Source organism: Cyanistes caeruleus, chromosome 3, assembly GCF_971803275.1.
Source record: "Cyanistes caeruleus chromosome 3, bCyaCae1.hap1.1, whole genome shotgun sequence".
NCBI lineage: Eukaryota > Metazoa > Chordata > Aves > Passeriformes > Paridae > Cyanistes > Cyanistes caeruleus.
In genome coordinates this window covers 68957177-68974521 of record NC_141703.1, presented here as the reverse complement: position 1 = coordinate 68974521, position 17345 = coordinate 68957177, and the positions used below count along the sequence as shown (strand labels likewise).

Genomic DNA, 17345 nt, shown 5'->3' with positions numbered 1-17345 from the left:
CCCCGCGGGGACCCCCGGCGCCGCTGCCCCTGAGGGAGGCTGAGCCGCCCGGCACCGCGCGGGGCAGGGAAGTTACTCACCGCGCCGCGCTCTCCTCCTCAGCCGCGCCGGCTGCGCCCGCCCCGCCTCAGGGGAAGCAAACTCCGGGCAGCCGCACTTGGAGAACGTGTCTCGCCGGGCCGGGCCGGGCCGGTGCTCCCGCCTCCACCCCCCGCCGCGGGCAGCGGCGCGGCCCAAGTGACAGCGGCGCTCCGCCACTCCGGCGGCGGCCCCGGGCGCGGGGCCGGGCGAACCGCAGCCTATGGCAGCGGGGCCGGGGCGGGACGCGGCGGAGCCCCGGGCCGGGGTGTCCCCGCCGCTCGCCTGATCGGCTGTGCGGAGCCCGGAGCGCTGGGGAGCGCGGGCGGGGCTGGCGCGGAGGAGGGGCCGCGTGGGGCGCTGCCCGCCCGGGGCTGCCCGCGGACCTGTCCCCGCCTGCCCGAGCCCTGCGGCCGTGCCCGAGGAGCAAACCCCCGGCGGCTCCGTGACTAAAAGCCCCAGAGGCGCTCCCACCCTCCCCACACTCAGTCACCGCCCGCGCCTGCTTCCCCCGCCCTGTCGGAGGTTCACGGGGGTCCTGCCCGCTTAGGGAGCCCACCGCCCCCGCTCTCCTTTTGGCTGGGAGCTCAACCACCGGTGCTGCAGGTGCCGGCGGGGTGTGGCGGGGCCCGGCTCGCACCGCCCCGGCCCCTCCCGCCGGGGTCCTCGCCGTCCCCTGCGCCCGCCCCGCTGCCCCGCCCCGCCCGGCCGACAGCGGGTGATGGCGCCGGCCTGCGCCTGAGGAGCCGCGGCGGGGGACGGTGGGGGAGCCATGGAGGAGGACCCGGAGCTGGAGAGGTGAGGGGCGAGTGACAGCGGGGGCAGCTCGCCCGAGAGCGAGCGGCCTCTGCGGGGCTGCTGCGCCGCTCGGGGCCCGGCAGCGCCTCCCGCGCCGCGAGGCCCGGGCAGCGCTGGGCTGGGGCCGGCGGCGGCCGTGGGGCGGCTCCTCCCGGCCCGAGCGCTCCGCGGTGCTGAGCGGGCCCCGGGCTCCGCCGGGCTCTGCCCGCTGGCCCCAGACAGCCCCTCCTGTGGCTGTGCGGTCAGGGTGCGCCCCGAGGGGAGCGCGGCCTGGGGCTGCTTCTGTCTTCCGCACTGAACTTTGGGTGCGCGCTGATGTCGCTTAGAAACAAGATTAGAAGGTATTGAGAGGTTCACCCCTCATCAGTTACAATTTGATGAGTCGTGTGCTTGGTGAAATAAATTTTTAAAATCCCAAAACACTTTCTGTTGTTAGGAATTTCAGTTTTCGGTGCTGGGTATGTGCCCGTTGACCAGTTGTTAGGATTGTGTTCTTGTATCAAAAAAATACAAAATGCTTGGCAGTTATTTTGTGACAAAATAAAATTGTTTTCCACTTGGCATTTCATTTGGACTAGTGGATTCGTGTTGCTGCTCATTTTGATTGCAGTGCTCCCAAGCAAACACTGACTAATAAAACATTGATTTTTATATTTGTATACTCAAAGTACACCCCTCTTACCTTTGTTTTAGGAGTAGACTTTTGTTGTTTATATCACAAATGTTTTGCAAAATAGTCCTACTTGTTGGATTGGATTATTTTTTTAATTTTTTTTTTTTTTTGGCAAGCTTGTTTCTGGGTTGTTCGCTTTCTCTATGGCTGTTTAAAAAAAACTGTTACAGTGAAGCAATGACCAGAAGCTTTCTGAATTGTTCTTCTCATGGTTTTCTCCATTAAGAAACTGTATCTGGGCATGCTTATAGAAAATAACTTTTTTCTGTTTATATCTGGCATGTATTTGAAATGTGCCAAAAGCAATAGCACTGAGACAGTGGAAGGCCTAGAGAGCATAATGCTTTCTAAGAGGCTTTTAATTCTTGCTAAGCTACTGCTGCTCTCAGATCATCAGTTTAATAATTAAAGCTTCTTTCTTTATTTCTTCTTTCTGTGTATGCATGAATGTTATTTTTACTGGTGCCATTCCAAACTTAAACCTTTTTCATTCATGGCAAGTCGAAGCTATGCCACCGTTCTTGCATGCTGCTTCATGGTTGTTGTTGCCATGCTGGGGACCTGGGGTTCTCTGGGCACTGCAGGGCATAGCTGAGCTCACCAGCTATAGCCAGTGACTCCACAGTCATCTCCTGACTGATGCTCTTCTTCCCAGGAACTACACTCCAAGTTTTACTCTTCCTCAAAGGTTCAGTCCAAGTTGGGATTTGCTATTCCTGTTCCGTGGCAGCGTGGTAGACAATGAGGATGAAACTCAGTGTCACTTATCAAAGGGTACACAGTAAGGTTTAGCTGTCTGGTGTCACCAATCCATGCCGCTGCTCACGTCAGAGTGTCTTTAGTCAGCCCCAAACACATTATTACTGCAATTTAGTGTACTTGATGATTAGCTCTTTCTATCCTGGATCCATCTATCATTAGTTACTTTTTCATACCTTAAGTTTTGGTAACAGCTCAATTTGGTAGTAGCACCCTGAATTCAGCTTGTGCTGTGTGCATTTAGAGGGTGTCCTTTGGTATTACTCTAAACAGTGCTTCCCTGTACAGTCTTGAGTACAGAGCCCTTCCAGTCCAATACAGACCTTTCTTTATCCTTTGTGTTACAGACATTATGCCTTAGATTGATATTCAATAACTTATTGATCATATTCTCCTGTGAATAGTGTAGCAATGGTAGTCTAGGGTTATAATTTTTCAGGGTTTTATAGTATGGCTTTAGTATACAAATAAAAGCATTTATGTTCTGTAGCCACAGCGTTAACTACTTTAGGTGGATTTTTAATGTTTAAAAATGGGTTTATTTGGAATATTTTGAACAGTCTGTCTCTGAATTCAGACTTGTCTTGCAATGCACAAGTCTTGAATAAAAACTTAAGGTTTTTGTACATGTGGTTTTTATTTAACTTATCATGAGGGAAAAAGAAGTGTAATATTTTTGTGCATGCTTTTTCAGGTCAGAAATTAATTTTGTGTCCCAGTATTCCAAAAAGTGATCTGTTAAGTCAGTCGCCCTATTTTTGTTACTATCTTAGGAGAAGTCTCTTCATCTAGATTCTTTTCTTTTATCCGTACTGCCACATTTCCTGATAATATTTTTCAATTTTACCATGTCTGACTCTCACTTGATCTTGCTTTTGATGTTTTCCTCACTTTAATATGAAGTGAAGTTTGCCTAGAAAGCTGAGTACTAACTTGTAAGTTCCTGTCTGACTGTTGCATTCTGTGGATTTTAAAACTCTAAGAGCTGTAACAGAAGTGTAAAGCAGTAATATTTGCTACATTCTACTGAACTACATCAGCTCCGTCTCACCCAATAACTTTTGATGGAAGTATGAACTGTTATTTTCCCCTGTGGATTTGCTGGTACATCAGTGAAGACCCTGAGGACTCTGAGCCTTGAGGTTCCATGTGACTCTTAAGAAAATTCTAAATTATGTTAGCATATAATTAATGGTATTGTGAAGTTATGACCCAAGAAGGAGGTGGAAAATGTTGCAAGTCAGCTAGTAGGAGTGTTCAGTTTTTCCTCTGCAAGCACCTGAGTGCTTTTCCTAGTTTATTTCAACTAAATATACATTGAGATATTATATATTATTTCATTCCTATCTAAAAAATTAAAAATTTCTTCCCATTCTGCTTCCTAAACTATTGTCTTGGTGGTTCTGTGTTTGAAGTGCAGAAGATGCATAATTTCTCTTCAAATACAGAGGAAGTGGCTTTGTTATACTGTGTGTCTAAATCCTTCCATAATCCATTCTGTCTTTCAGTAGCTACAAATATTTCACAACCTTGGATATCATACTTTATTAGAAGTGCCTGCTAAGCTTGTTTAGAGCATCATTTACTTGGGATTAAGTGTTTCCTAAGGAGATCCTGCTCTGAATCACAAAGAATGCTATAATTCTGTAACAAGAGGCCTGTAGTTGAGTTACAAATCAATAATCTAATATTTTTGCTGCACGGGCAGCCCAACTACACTTTTTAACCAGCAAGCTTTTTGCCTTGGAGAAAACTGATGGTTCTTACTATTGATTTTAACAGTTGAAGTCAAGTGCCAGGATTCAGTATTCCATACTCTTGGCAAAAAAAAAAAAAAAAAATAAAAGTGGTCTGCAGCTAGGATTGGTGTTTGGAATGGAGTGGTACACTCACTACGCAGGCTGGTGAGAATATCAACACAGAAATGTACTGCAAATAGCACTCACAAGACTGACAAGTAGAATACCTAAATAAGTACAAAACCTGATCAGCAAAGAATGAGAGTATTCACATCCCTGATGTGAAATGTCTTTGCCTTTGAACAAATGTCAGGAAGCTTGTGGTGTATTGTGCTTCTTTTCATTCTTGCTCTTGTAGTTGTGGCCTAGGCTTTATTCCTGACTTTCATTTTTATCAGCTTTCTTAGTAAAGGTCAGCAGATAGGACCAGCTCATGAGATTTAATTTTAAGTAACACTGTCAGTGTCTTCAGCCACTTGTTTGACTGAAGGTCCTGATATTCATTATTCAACTGTAGTTGGAATACCAGCATTCACTTCTATTTCTAGTCCTATGCAGAGTTAAAAATAAGTTGTATAGTTAGCATTAAACTTAATTGAGAAAATTGATTTTTAAAATTGCTAATTGTTTTTTCCTGAGTTTGTGGCTTGCAGTCAGGACCTAGAGTGCCTCAGGAAGTAGGCTTAAGGAACGAGGGGATAAAAAGGTCTGGTCATGTGTGTATAGGCTGCTGGTTGGTACTGTTGTCTGGCTGTGCCCTGCGCCTAGTCGTCACAGTCTGTCCTGTCTTCCTGTTAAATTCCTTTCTAACTCTGGCTTGGGTGAAGGACTCTGTTTGAAGGGAGAGGCTGTACGCCTCACTGCTAGCAGCTACAGTCAGACTGTGGGTTGGAGGAACCATGTGTCCTTGGTGCCCACAACTGGAGCATGTGAAGGTTTGGATGCCAGCAGCCGGGCTTGGACCCTGGGCTGGAGGCTTGGGTGCTGGCAGCTGGGGACACTTTGTAGGGTGAGTAAAACCAAATGTTAGCCCCTGAAATGGGGTTGGGGCCATGTGTTTATCTGTGTCGTAGTACTGGAGCAAGTAAGGGCGTATGAGGGACCATGTGGCTGCTGGTGAAGATCAAGCTGGAATAGCTGGCAAGTGGGAGAATAAGGAGAGAGCTGGAGCATGAGCTTGTATCTCCAAGAGCCAGGAGGAGTGAGCTGTTGGGGCCACCAGGGAGTCCTGGCCATCTGCTGGTGAGACTGTAGGGTCAGGGGCAAGATGTGTATGTGTGCCTGTGTGTCTCTACAGGCAAGACTGAAGTGGGGTTGGGTATTGGGCGACCAGGATGTGCCAGTCACTCCTGTGTGATGGTCTGTACCGACAGTGCAGCTGGGCTGAAGTTCTGAGGGCTCCCACAACTGGAAAGAAGAGCAGGATGAAGCTGTTGGTGTGAGCATGCTGTGTGTCAGTCTGTGATGGATGTGGCCAGCAGTGTAAGTTCCTGGTGTGTGCATCTGCCTCCTAGGAGCCGATTTTCAGCCTTGCTACTGGTTAGACCTGGACATGGAGCTGTGACTGCCTGGCCTCTCGGCTGTCAGATGCAGCGTCATACGTCTTCTCCTGACAGTCATCTGTAATCACAAATCATGGGTGGTCTCTGTAATAACATGGTGTTTTCATTGCCTTTAACTATCAGACATACCTCTTTATTACCAATTACTCATTTTTTCAGTCTATTCATTTGACCTTTTGGAAAAAAATGATGAAGCTCTTCCCCTGAGTGAGGAATAGAAAATGCTTCTCATTTTGCCTGACTAGGAGCCTTTAACATTATTTTATATTTTTGGCACATGCATTTGTGATACGGGTTATTAAGATAGATGAAATGGGAGCTTTGCCTGTAACCTTGGAATATATAGAGGGAAAAAGTCTAATCCCTCAGAAATGTAAATAGGTCTTGTACCATACTCTTGAAGATAAAAATATCACTGCTTGTACCTTCATGTTACTGTAACTCTGCAACTTGATTGCCCAAAAATAATTGCCACAGCAAGTTTTAAGTGGTGCTTGCTATAAAAGATGTCAGAATGATGACAAGAGTTCTTAAATGTGCCCCTGTTCCTAATTTTCCCTCATATCAGTCCCCCAGTTTGGATAGTTCTCATGTGAAAGTTGCATTCTGCATTCCCTTTGCTCATGCTACTGCCCTTAGAACTGAAGCTGGCAGCCGCAGAACTGTTTGTATTGTAACCAAACTGTAAAAATGAAGAGAGCAAGGAATGTGGAGTCCCGTGAGGCCTCTAAAAGCAAATTTAAAAAACTTGTTTGAGTAGCTTTTGGCTTGTGTAGAGGATATAAGTTAAGTGAGTGGAAACATTATTTCAGAGAGGATCTGGGCATTGTGTTTCATTTGTCTGGGCAAGCTGAAAGGGCTTTGTAAAGGTGTGGTGAATAAGGGCAATGTTGAAAGACCAGTATTAGGAAACAATGTTTGATAATGAAGGTGTGGACCTAGAAGGCTGCTAAATTGGATACCAAGTCAATCTGAGTTTAGATATAACAAAAAAGAAAGTCTCAGATACTTGAAGGCATGTAATTCCTACCTAAGTTAATAGAATTGGTGTCACCATTATAATTTATTATGATGTTTTCCCTAAAACTGAATCATAGCTGTTTAAAATACCTATATGTGTGTTTTATTAGTACTCTGTAGCTCAGATTTTTTGGTTTCTTATTTCAATTATAAATTGTTACAGATTATAAATTTATATTTAAATTTTAATTATTAGATTTATATTTCAATTATAAATTGTTACAATAATAATGACAGGCTTTTAATCTTTTAGTCAAGTTTCTTAAAAAGAGAATCACTAAGTTTGGTAACTGGTAATTAAAAGTCAGACACTTTCTTCCCCTCTTTGCTCACCTATGTCTGACATTGATGTTAGAAGTCTCAGGGAAAGCTTCTGTAAAAGCCACACGTTCCTGCCATCATCACTATAACCTAGCTCAGGATGCTCAGACTGAAAATTTTGGGTCTGGAGAAAAAACAAATTTTTCTGTAATTTCACAAAGACCTGTGTATGCAACACCTCTCACATTTCAGTGTTACAGCCTGTGTTTTGCACCCTTTTTCTGGTGTTCTTGCAAATAGCCATCCCACACCCATCAATTCTCTTACCTGGGAAGGCAGCAGTAGCTGGTGAGGTTGCTGACGCTGTACTTGGCATGTTGGAGAAGGTATCTCTGACAGATGATGACTTACCTGGGAGTTACTCCTTTTCCATGAGTGCCTGTGGTGTGACGGGATACATAACTTGTCTTCACAGGCAGAAGTTTGCTTAAAAAGGATTTGAATTGCCCCAAGCCTGGTCCTTCATTCAGTGTTAGAATTTTTGTATTTGCAACAGCTTTAGTTGGTTTTAATATTTCAGAATGTTTCTCTTAATCGTGGTGCATAGGAATTTGAATTATCTTTAAGTCAAGGTGATTTTGGTAGCTACTTTATTCCTTAATTCACTACAGTGAATAAAGCTATCTGTTTTATTTGCCTAAGTGCATAAAGTGGCAAGTTCTTGTATTCCACAAGCGGTGACCTTTTTCTTTTTCTCTTACTTAGGAAGGCTGTGGAAGAGTTACTTAAAGAAGCAAAACGTGGGAGAACCAGAGCTGAAACAATGGGAGCTATGGGTTGGTAAGTCATGCCAAGAGGAAATGAATGCTGATACCAAAATCAATCTTATCTTTAATGTGTGACGGAAGTCTCTATCTTTCTACATGTTTCATGTTTAAATAATTTGTTTTCTTCCACATACTAATTTTGGCAAAAATCCCAGTCTAAATAAGAAAGAAGGTCAGGTAAATTCTGTCTCCGTGAAATTGCTCGTCTGAATGTGTTGAAGACATAGCAATTGGAAAATTTGGGATATGTTCTTATGATAGATGGAATTGCAAAATTTGGGTTGTAATCTCATGAATCTTTAAAATGCGGTCTTCACTGTGCATGTACTTACATACTAGCTACATGTTACTGGGTTGGACTCTGTTTTAAGTGAAAATAACCTGATAAAGAAACCTAAAGCCTTATATTAAAAAAACAACAAATTATCCTTCAGTAGATAATTCATGTGTAAATTGTAGCCAAAAAAAGGACTCAGTGAGCTCAAAAGTATAATCCAGTCATGGAAGAGGGTTACTTTTTAATACTAAAAAACCCTAAAACCCAGGAGCTAATTTGTATAGTAACTGGGGGAAAAAAATCACAGTATTTAAATCTTAAATGAAACCCAGCATTAATTCTTCAATGCAGTATTCCAGATTTTATAGCTAGATTGTCATGGAATGTAATGCATGTAATTATAATTAGAGAAGTAATAACATGCAGAGGAGAGTCATTCATCATAAAATATTGTATATGGCTTTGATAAGAAGCTATTTAATTTAGGCATGTTCACACAAGTAGTGCACCAGTTGACTGCACTAAATGCACTTGTAGATAAGGTTTGGCTTCCTCCATCAACAATTAGCAAGAGATAAGCCTGCACTGTTCATGAAGTCCTCAGCTCAGCTATCTGTTTGTTTTAGTAACTCTGAAGAGATTAAAATAGTGTCTTGCTGAAAATAAAGTTATTCCTTTATGTTTTCAAACAGGTTTGGGGTTTTCTGTATGTTTTACTCAGTATTTCTTCTAGGGATGCAGGTCATAACTTACCTGTTAAAATAGCTTAATTGGTTTAATCCCCTAGAGTGGCTATACTGATGGCTGTACTGACCCACCCTGCTTTGACTCTGTCAGCCTAGCCATGTGGCCTGATAACCCAGTGCACATAATTAGCACCATGAAGTGATATATGCATCGAGTTACTGTGAATTTGCAAGCTGATTCTAGATATGGAAACTAAAGATTTCTGCAGGGAGATAATCAGGTGTCCCTGTACAATTTTGCTGCCACTTGTGCAGTCTGGAATACCTGCCAGTAGAGTGTATGGGCATCTGCTCCTGATTGTGGCTCCTTCTTATTCCTTGTTTGTAAGAGGGTAGTGGGTCCTGTTCAGCTGGCTGTGATGATTGGCTCAGGATGCAGTTTGCTAAAGCCTGGTGCCTGAGGCCTGCCAGGGAAATGGGATAGGCAAGAGTGACCTGTTCTTCAGAGCAGTCACAGGTTAATAGTGTCTGGCCAGTCCATTGTAGGAGAAGAGGACTGTCAAGAAGGCTTCAGGCAGAGGGAGGACTGTTGACATAGGGGTTGGCATGGTGATATCCTGAGCTGAGGCTGTTGAAGTACTTTCATCTACAGAGGTACATGTGAACAGCTGTACTGGGTCAAACTAAGGATCCATCTCTGCAGTGCCCTGTGTCCATCAGTGGCCCATACTTGGTGCCTAGGAAGTGCTTTGCTGAATATCTTTGAATAGGCTCACTACTACCTTCTTCAAGGTACTTCTTCTGCAGCTCGGGATATCATGCTCTTAGAGATGATTTCTTTGTATGTAATGCATTTCCAGGGATTTTTACCTCACTGAATTCATCTTTAGAGAGACTGGTAGCAATCCCATTTGTGACAAATCTACTGCTGTAGGGTTTGGCATAAGCTAGTGTATGGCTGGCATGTGTGGCTGTAAGGAAAGTGTAAAGCCTTCCAAAGGCAAACTCTCCAAAAGTTTTTGCTGTCTAGTTCTGCAGCACAGTAGACAGAATAGCAGCTGGAAGCTGCCACTGCTGTCACCTCTTTAATATTTTTTATTCAAATATACTGGCCCTGTTATCCTGTTCTGGTGCTTTTAAACTGGCCCAACAGCTAGGTATTGCATAAAGACATGGGAGATATAATGGAAAAGGTATTTGGAAGAAGACTTGACTATGCTCAGTTGAGTATCACACCAGCAAAATGCTGTCAAATGTAACTGATCCTGAAGGGCTTGAGAGATTACATCCAGGACTGACCTGTAACCTTACTAGGTGTAAACTACTGAGAGGAAAGTAACTTCTGCTCCAAGCTGTGTGGATAGCAAATGAAATGAGCAGAAAAGTTAGTTCGTGAAAATGTTTGTTGGTAGACCAGATCGAGGAAATCATAACTGATAGAAGCAAAGACAAGGTCATCACCAACTTGTCTAAAAGCACAGTGTTAACAGGTAAAACACAAAACCTTCCTTCCTTGCCAAACTCAAAATGCTTACAGGTGTGTTTCATGAGGACTTCTGGGATTCCTTAGCCCTTTGTCAGAGGAGTCCTGGGGAAGAGATGCACAAATCCTGGAGACATCTAGTGTAAGGCCATCAGTCCTGCATTGGCACTGGAAAGTTGAAGCAGCTCAACCTATGAAGAAAAGATTTGTTCTGCTATCTGTCTTTGGGTAAGGAGAAGCAGAGGCTACTACTGCTCATACTTCACTGATTCCAGTTTATGTTGCTCTTGAGCAGCTGTTGAATACTGAGAAATACATTTCTGGAATCAGTGGCATTTGACAGAAGTTGGTGAAAGGGAGATATATGGAGAAGTGGCATTCCTGGGTGGGGTGACTGTATTGTGCATACCATTACCAAGGACTAGTGTCTCCTGGTGGATGTTGATGGCAGCAAAACCTTGGCCAGAAAACCTCTCAGAACTGTTTTGGGACTGCTTTCAGGTTCAAGCCATTGCTCTGTTATTGTCCAGAGTGATTAGTTTGCCATAGCTCAAACGCTGTTTGAAAAAGTTCCCCAAGCGCCCATGCCTGGCCTTTTGCTGTCTCATAATTTGAGATGGATATCAGCTGTTGCTGGAGCTTAAAATAAAAGTATCCAAGCCAGCTTACCTGACAGGTACAGAAAAAATGTACAAAGCAATCGACCTACGGCCCAGTCTCTCATACAAAGACTGAGCCTTGAAATATGGGACAGTATTTTTAGTATTTCTTCCAGTTTGGGAATGTTTTTCTGGTTTTACATTGTCTTACAAGTTTAATGTGGGTGACATGGGAAGGTGCTGCAACCTTAGAGGCTAGTGGAGGAAAGTCTTGTGCCTGTTTGGAACAAGTAACCAGCAGGGAGGTTGGCAATGGCATTGGCCAAGAGTTCGTGTGTGAAGGGAAATTATCTGAGACCCTCTGGACATGGAGCAACTGTCAGTATTGCCAGAGGGCTGCATGATCTCATAGTTGGTTAAGATTCTCTGGTCACTGGCCTCCATACTCTCAGAACTGCTCAGGCAGTATGTAGATCCATGGTAAATTTATCCAGGAAATGGTGGATATTCTTATTTGTAGATTTCATTCAGCAATGTAGTGTTTCTAGTTCCTGCAGTGTTCCTTTTGTATGTCCTCTGTGGCCATGGTGATTATTGTTGGGGGGTGTCTCCTGAATCCTTATCCTGAATCTCCTGAATCCTTACACATGATGTAGATCCTGCTGCTAATGTGTCTGGCTCAGGCATTAGTACAGCTAATCACAAATAAGGAAATGTGTGAGAGAAGGGTAAGGAAGAACTCTGAAGAAGGTGTCTTAATCCTGGAAATGTTAATCAGAACAGAGCAGAATCTCGCTGAATCCTAGTGATGGTGCTGTGATGCTTCTGAGATGAGAAAGTCATCAGAGCAGCTGTCTGGAAGCTAACATTTGAAGGATCAGTTGGATCCAGAGTGAGAAGTTGTGAACAAATAGTGTAAGAACATTTGAAGTGGTTAGATAAATTTGTTTCATCAGAGGCTATTAGACATAGATGAAATAGGATATTTGGGGGTTTCCATTGTGCCTAGTTAAAATAAAACCAGAAGTTCAGCTTCCCTGAAGTTTTTCTCTTGGTTCTATGTACATAATTCATAAGCTTCTTTATAGCAGTGAAGTTAGGTCCCATTTTAAGCAGTTGTTCTACTTTAAGAAAGGCAGTTAAAATGCCACAAAAGTTACTGTGTGAAAAATGTTCTAGATGTGTTTTTTTCCAGTGTATAGGTCTGATCTTCAAAGATGCTGATAACATGAGCTAAAGCTAAATCAAATGTGGCTTCTCATCTTACTTGAAAAGCTTATGTAAAGTAAGAACTGGAAAACAGGATATTTTTGAATGGTTTGTTCAACTCTGCATTGTAAGAGCAGATGAAATTACAACAAAAAAAGAAAAAATTTGTAAGCACAAAATTATTTTTAATTCTATTTTTTGTAAAGCAATCCTAAAATTACTTTCATTCCTATAGATAGCTTTCTGTTCAATACCAAATCTGTTAGAAGTGCAGCAGAATGCAAAATGATCATGATGATGAGGGTACTGTAACTGTGAAGTGCTGTGTTGCATCTTTGAATGGGTGTTGTCTGACTGTGCAGAAACACTGCAATGTGATTCCCCTCAGCTTTCATTTGAATATGAGGAGGGGAGGAGCAGGGACAGGGTACAGATAGAATTTGAATAGTAAATATGTTGAAATCTTGTAATCAGGGCACATCCTAAGTCGTCAGTGGAACAGATTGCCCAGAGAAGCTCTGGATGCCTCATCTCTGGAAGTGTTTAAGACCAGGTTGGATGGAGCTCTGAGCAACCTGGTCTAGTGAAAGGTGTCATTGTCTGAGGGGTTGGAACTTGATCATCTTTAAGGTCCCTTACAAATCAGATGATTCTATGATCCTACAAAGTCCTTCCAGCTGTACCTGGCTGCCAAGACAATATTTCAAAGCTTTCAGTGTCCTCTGAGCATCCTCTTTTGTAAGGTTCTCTGTGACAGAGTAACAGCATAAATTACTTGGTTTGGCAAAACAACCTCTAGATGGTTCCCCCCCACCCTTCCAGTTGGTTTTCTATTGAAATATGATATTTTCTATGGCAGTTTGGAAATGGTAGAAATGTGCTTGTCAGTGAACTTTTTTCCTGGAAAAATGTGCTTTACTCTGTATGATAAGGCTGACTGTGCCAATCCCATTTGGTGTGTCCAGTTACTCAGCAGAGACAAGACTGGTACACGGCGCTGTGCTCTCGAGTCGTAAATGGTGTCAGCATATTTTTACTTTTAAGAACTTGTGTAGTACATCTCTGTGCTGAGCTGCACTGCTGCACTGCATGACAGGCACTGGTTGGAAATTCTGTGTTAGTGCACAGAAGTTGACTTAAAGGGTCAAAAATAGGGTTAATATTTGACCTGTGTTCACAGTGATGGATTTAATTTTTTGTTTCTGAAAAGGTAATTGTCAAAATGCAATGCATTGCATTGTCTTTGTTATTGCATAGTGGAGAGATTTTGGAGGATGAGAGATTTATTTGTGGGGGGAGGCAGGATTCTGTTGGTGAGGATAGCTTGGTCTAACTTTTGGAGCATGCAGAGCAAAAAGTGAACCTTACAATGGGTGAATACTCTGCACCAGAGCTGGAGTCTGGTAGACGGGACAGCTCTAGACTGCAGCTTGTGTGCTTGCCTCAAACATGTCTGTTTGGGGCACATTTCAATTCCGAACTTTAATGTTCTTTTAACTTGTCTGGTTTTTGCTGGTTGGTTGGCTGGTTTGTTTGTTTTAAAGCAAAGCTTCTCAAATCAGTTCTGTGGCATTGTTTGCTGATCACAACAGTATTGTGTTCCACAGTGCCCAGGCTGAGATTGAGTCCCAGCCCTTCAGAACTCACCTGAGGGCAAACTTGTTTGTGAATTGAGCACTGCAGGATCAGACCCTACAGCAAACCTAAGGCTGATCTTTAGAGATGTCTATTTCCATTATCTATTATCATTAGAGGTGCTCTCAAAGGTATCAGTGGATTCATGCAGTTCACTTTTAATCTGCACAGTTCCATGTATACCATGGCTATACGTAAATGTGTGCTCTGTGTATGCATATAATGTAGCACAAGATGCCATGCATCTAGTTTGCTTTAAGATTTAAAGACAGGATTTGCTTTGTTGAAGTCTGAAGTCAATAAAACTAAGAACTGATGTTTTTCTTCAGCACCATGACTTACTGCTGCTCCATGAAAGCCTGGTGGCTCACTTTAATCACAGTATGATGGTAAACTAATGGCATCTCTTAGCTGACTCTCAAATCCAGCATTTCTCATCAGATTTCATTCTTAGTATAGCTGAGGTAGCACTCAGGATGTTGAAAAGAAATGGTTCAGCCAGATGGATTTATTTAGGGCAGATTGGCTGTCTCATTCTAGCATTATATATCTTAGTGCTTAAATCAGTGCATTAGCTCTTAAGAAAAAGCAAGAGGAAGAACAAATGTGAAATATATTTTGTCTGGATGCAGCCTAGAGAAGGCTGCCCTCCTTGGTAGGAAATGTTGAGGTACAATAGTTTAATGCACTCATAAGACATACAAAGGACTTTAATATTGGCTGGTTTCTGTTATGTCTTGAGTGTAACCTGTGCCATGACTCGTTCAGCACCATGGTGGTGTAGCTTAAAGTAGAAACCCTGTTCTACTGACATTTATTAGCCTCATGTTTTTACTCAGTAACACAGTTAATGGATAAATAGCTTCTCTAATTTACAAAAGAGTTATAGTAGATTAAAGATTTATTTTAAACCGGGATTTGAGAAAAATAGTGTAAATTTATATGAAGAAAGTTTAGAACATTCTAAAATTCTATGCAATAGAAATGTATCAGAAAATACCTCATGGAAATAAAACAGTATGGCTTATATTTCTAAAACTGCTCTCCGAAGTTCTTGGAGGATTTAGGACAAGAATAATTAACAGGAATGCTTAGTAGGCAGACGTTAAGCAAAACACCATGGTAAATTCCAAGTTCAGTTAAGTCATGAAGTATACTAAATAATCATACGTGATCTTTGTTGTAGCTTTCTTGTTGTTCTGATAGTTCTGATGATTTAGAGGTGTCAAAGGTTTTTTTGAGTAGTTAGGATATCATTTCTACACTTAAACAAAATATTCAAGTAGAATAGATGTTCTTAACATTGTGGTGTTAGGATTCCATGACTGTGGTTGATTCTGTAAGTGGCTGTGATCTCTAGAAGCAGTCTCATAACTTGTCTCAAAAACACCACAGTGACTCCAGCTATAAACAAAGTCTTCAGAGTGATTTCTTCTTTCTGTAGGAACATATTTAAACTTGTCTTTTCTTATTCCTTTCTTTAAGAGATGATAAATTAGGAGTAAGTAGAGTACAGCTGATACCAACAGGATAAATTAAATTTACATACTCGTTTCCTAAAACTGGCTGATTAATTATGCGCAAAAGTTTTGAAGGTGGGAGAAGAGAAAGGAAAAGAAAAAAAGGAAAATAGTTGGATAAGTATATTTACTGTTTAAGAAAAAGAAAATACTTTGGTGATTGCTAAGTATAAGTTTAAATTGGTATGTCTCACATGTTTATGCTACAGCTGCTTGGGTTCTTCATGCATGTCTATCTTTCTTTCTGAATATTGCAGTTCACTAGATAATGTTGGCTTTGATCTCTATAAGCCATTCTGATTTGACTTAGAATATGTTACTAAAAGTTTGATTTCTGAATAACTAAATTAGGCACCATTAACCTAAAACATATTGTCATCCTTTGCTTCTCCCTATACACGCTACCTTGTGAAAATCATGTAGATTTTCACTGTGTTGAAAGTAAAATTATTTTCTTCCCATAAAGAGTAAGACAAAAGGAGAATGGAGATGATCTGGAACTTATTTTTCTGTACTGAGAGTTTACACTAGGTGGCATGCAAGGAAAGCCAAAATCACAAACCTGTCTTAAAATCACTGAAGTTAAAATCTCAGACTTGTTTTGGGATGTTTTTACCTTCTCTTTTGATCACTTTTAAATGTCTTTACAGGTTGAAGTGTCCTCTTGCTGGTACAAACAAAAGATTTCTTATTAATACCATCAAAAACACGTTGCCATCTCAAAAAGAACAAGACCAAGAGCGTGAGCAAAAGGAAGATGATAAGGAGTCTGAGCCAAACAAAAGCAGGAAAGAAGAAAAACCAAAGAAACGCAGAATTCACCCATATACACCCAGCTTTCAGTCCAGAAGGAGAGTCAGCTACTCTCCTCCAAGGCACCAGAGCAGGAGCCAGCACACAAAGGATAAACATGAAAAGCGATCAAGCAAGAGATGAGTGACAAGTATGTGTTGTAACAAGTCAGGAACGTCATTAAGTGTAGGAAAGCAGGGGTGTCTCAGTTTTTCAAGAAGAGCTGATGTTCAAACTTGAGTTTTGAACCAAGTTGCCTGTGTGGGAAGTAACCTTGAGGTAGCTTTAGAAACTTTTCTTTGGGACCTTTGAGAAAAGCAAAGTACAGCATAAAGCATTCAGTTGTTTTAGAACAGACATTCCCTTTACTCCATTCCTTTCTCCCCTTCTGACTAAGCTTAGGGTCCTGGTGATGGAGCGTGATATGTGTGTCACTGTCTGATATAAATCATGTCACTCTTTTGGAAATAAATTTAAATTAATCAGAATTATATTTATTGTGTGAAGTCTGCAGAACTTCTTTGCTGCTAACCAATAAAGAAGTTTTGCTTATTTGGGTTAGAATTTAGGAGAAAGCTGGTCGGTGCCTGACCAAGGATATGCATTTTGTATAGAATATAAGAAATTGCTTCCTTTAATGTAAAAAGAACAAATTTAAAATGGGCAATGCTGGTTTTGCTTTCCAGGAGCGACTTCTGGGAAATACTGTTTTTGTTTGTTAATGTGTATTCACAAACCTATCATAGATAACAATAAACATTACCCCTAAAAAGCTGCAACTGCAATAATTGTCTCTGTTTAGACTTCCCTCTGTAAGGAAGTAGTCGGAACAGTCTGTTGTCATGGTGCTTTCAAAACAAACCCTGAAGACAAAATCTTCATGTTTTCTGTCTACTGCTAGAAAGTTTCCAAGTAAATATGTAATACCAGAAATACAGAGGTGATGTTTAAACTGTCAAATGCTCACTTCCAAGCCTATGTGACAATTCTGTGGTGGTACAGTTCCTAAACTTGTCACTGCGAGCACAAATGATAGGCATTGGCATCTTCTACGTCTCACTTCTGTTTGTGTTACATTAACAAACTTGTGCGTGAAATATTTTGTATTTTACTGTTCTCAGAAATAATTGTTTTCAACATAGGTTTGTTTTTGAGTGTGTTGACAATAAAATCGACAACGTTCATTGAAAGTGCCCTGTGGAATGAATGCTTTTAATGGGTGTCTTAAGTGAGACGTTAAGGGGCTCTAAGGGACGGGAGGAGCGGGGCTCCATGGCCCGTCCGTGTTGAGTCAGAGCAAGAGTGCCACCTATAGACGTGTGAGCACCTCGCCTCGGCACTTACCTGCCTCTCGGAGAGCTGTGTCGGCTGCCACATGGGAGGGACAAAGTCGAGGTCTGCTCTGGCTGGATTTGGTGCTGCTCCTC

General features: G+C 42.1%; 2 protein-coding genes across 5 annotated transcripts in view; one reads left to right on the top strand and one right to left on the bottom strand.

Moving 5' to 3' along the window:
- LNX2 (ligand of numb-protein X 2) overlaps positions 1-301 on the bottom strand; it is a 59669-nt gene extending 59368 nt beyond the window's left edge. Inside the window, exon 1 of one of the 3 annotated variants that reach the window (XM_086881694.1) lies at positions 81-301. The gene's annotated coding sequence lies outside the window, so the exon portion shown is untranslated. The remainder of the gene's footprint in view (positions 1-80) is intronic. The other 2 variants (XM_086881695.1, XM_086881698.1) reach the window with 2 other exon arrangements.
- A 173-nt stretch (positions 302-474) lies between these two features.
- Positions 475-17108, top strand: LOC111923261 (protein POLR1D). Of its 2 annotated transcripts, none has more exons than XM_086881699.1 (3): positions 475-876; positions 7656-7730; positions 15777-17108. In XM_086881699.1, exons 1-3 carry the CDS (start codon positions 851-853, stop codon positions 16060-16062), a joined length of 387 nt encoding a protein of 128 aa, XP_086737825.1. In that variant the 5' UTR covers positions 475-850; the 3' UTR covers positions 16063-17108. The 2 variants fall into 2 exon arrangements, with proteins under 2 accessions (XP_086737825.1, XP_086737826.1); XM_086881700.1 differs by having other exon boundaries at positions 769-876; positions 7660-7730.
- The last annotated feature ends 237 nt before the right edge of the window (positions 17109-17345 follow it).

Bases quoted from the DNA above. Each gene is read 5' to 3' on its own strand.
- LOC111923261 (XM_086881699.1), top strand. From the start codon at position 851: ATGGAGGAGGACCCGGAGCTGGAGAG. The intron at 877-7,655 runs GTGAGGGGCGAG...TCTCTTACTTAG, and splicing joins GAGGACCCGGAGCTGGAGAG to GAAGGCTGTGGAAGAGTTAC. The intron at 7,731-15,776 runs GTAAGTCATGCC...ATGTCTTTACAG, and splicing joins ACAATGGGAGCTATGGGTTG to GTTGAAGTGTCCTCTTGCTG.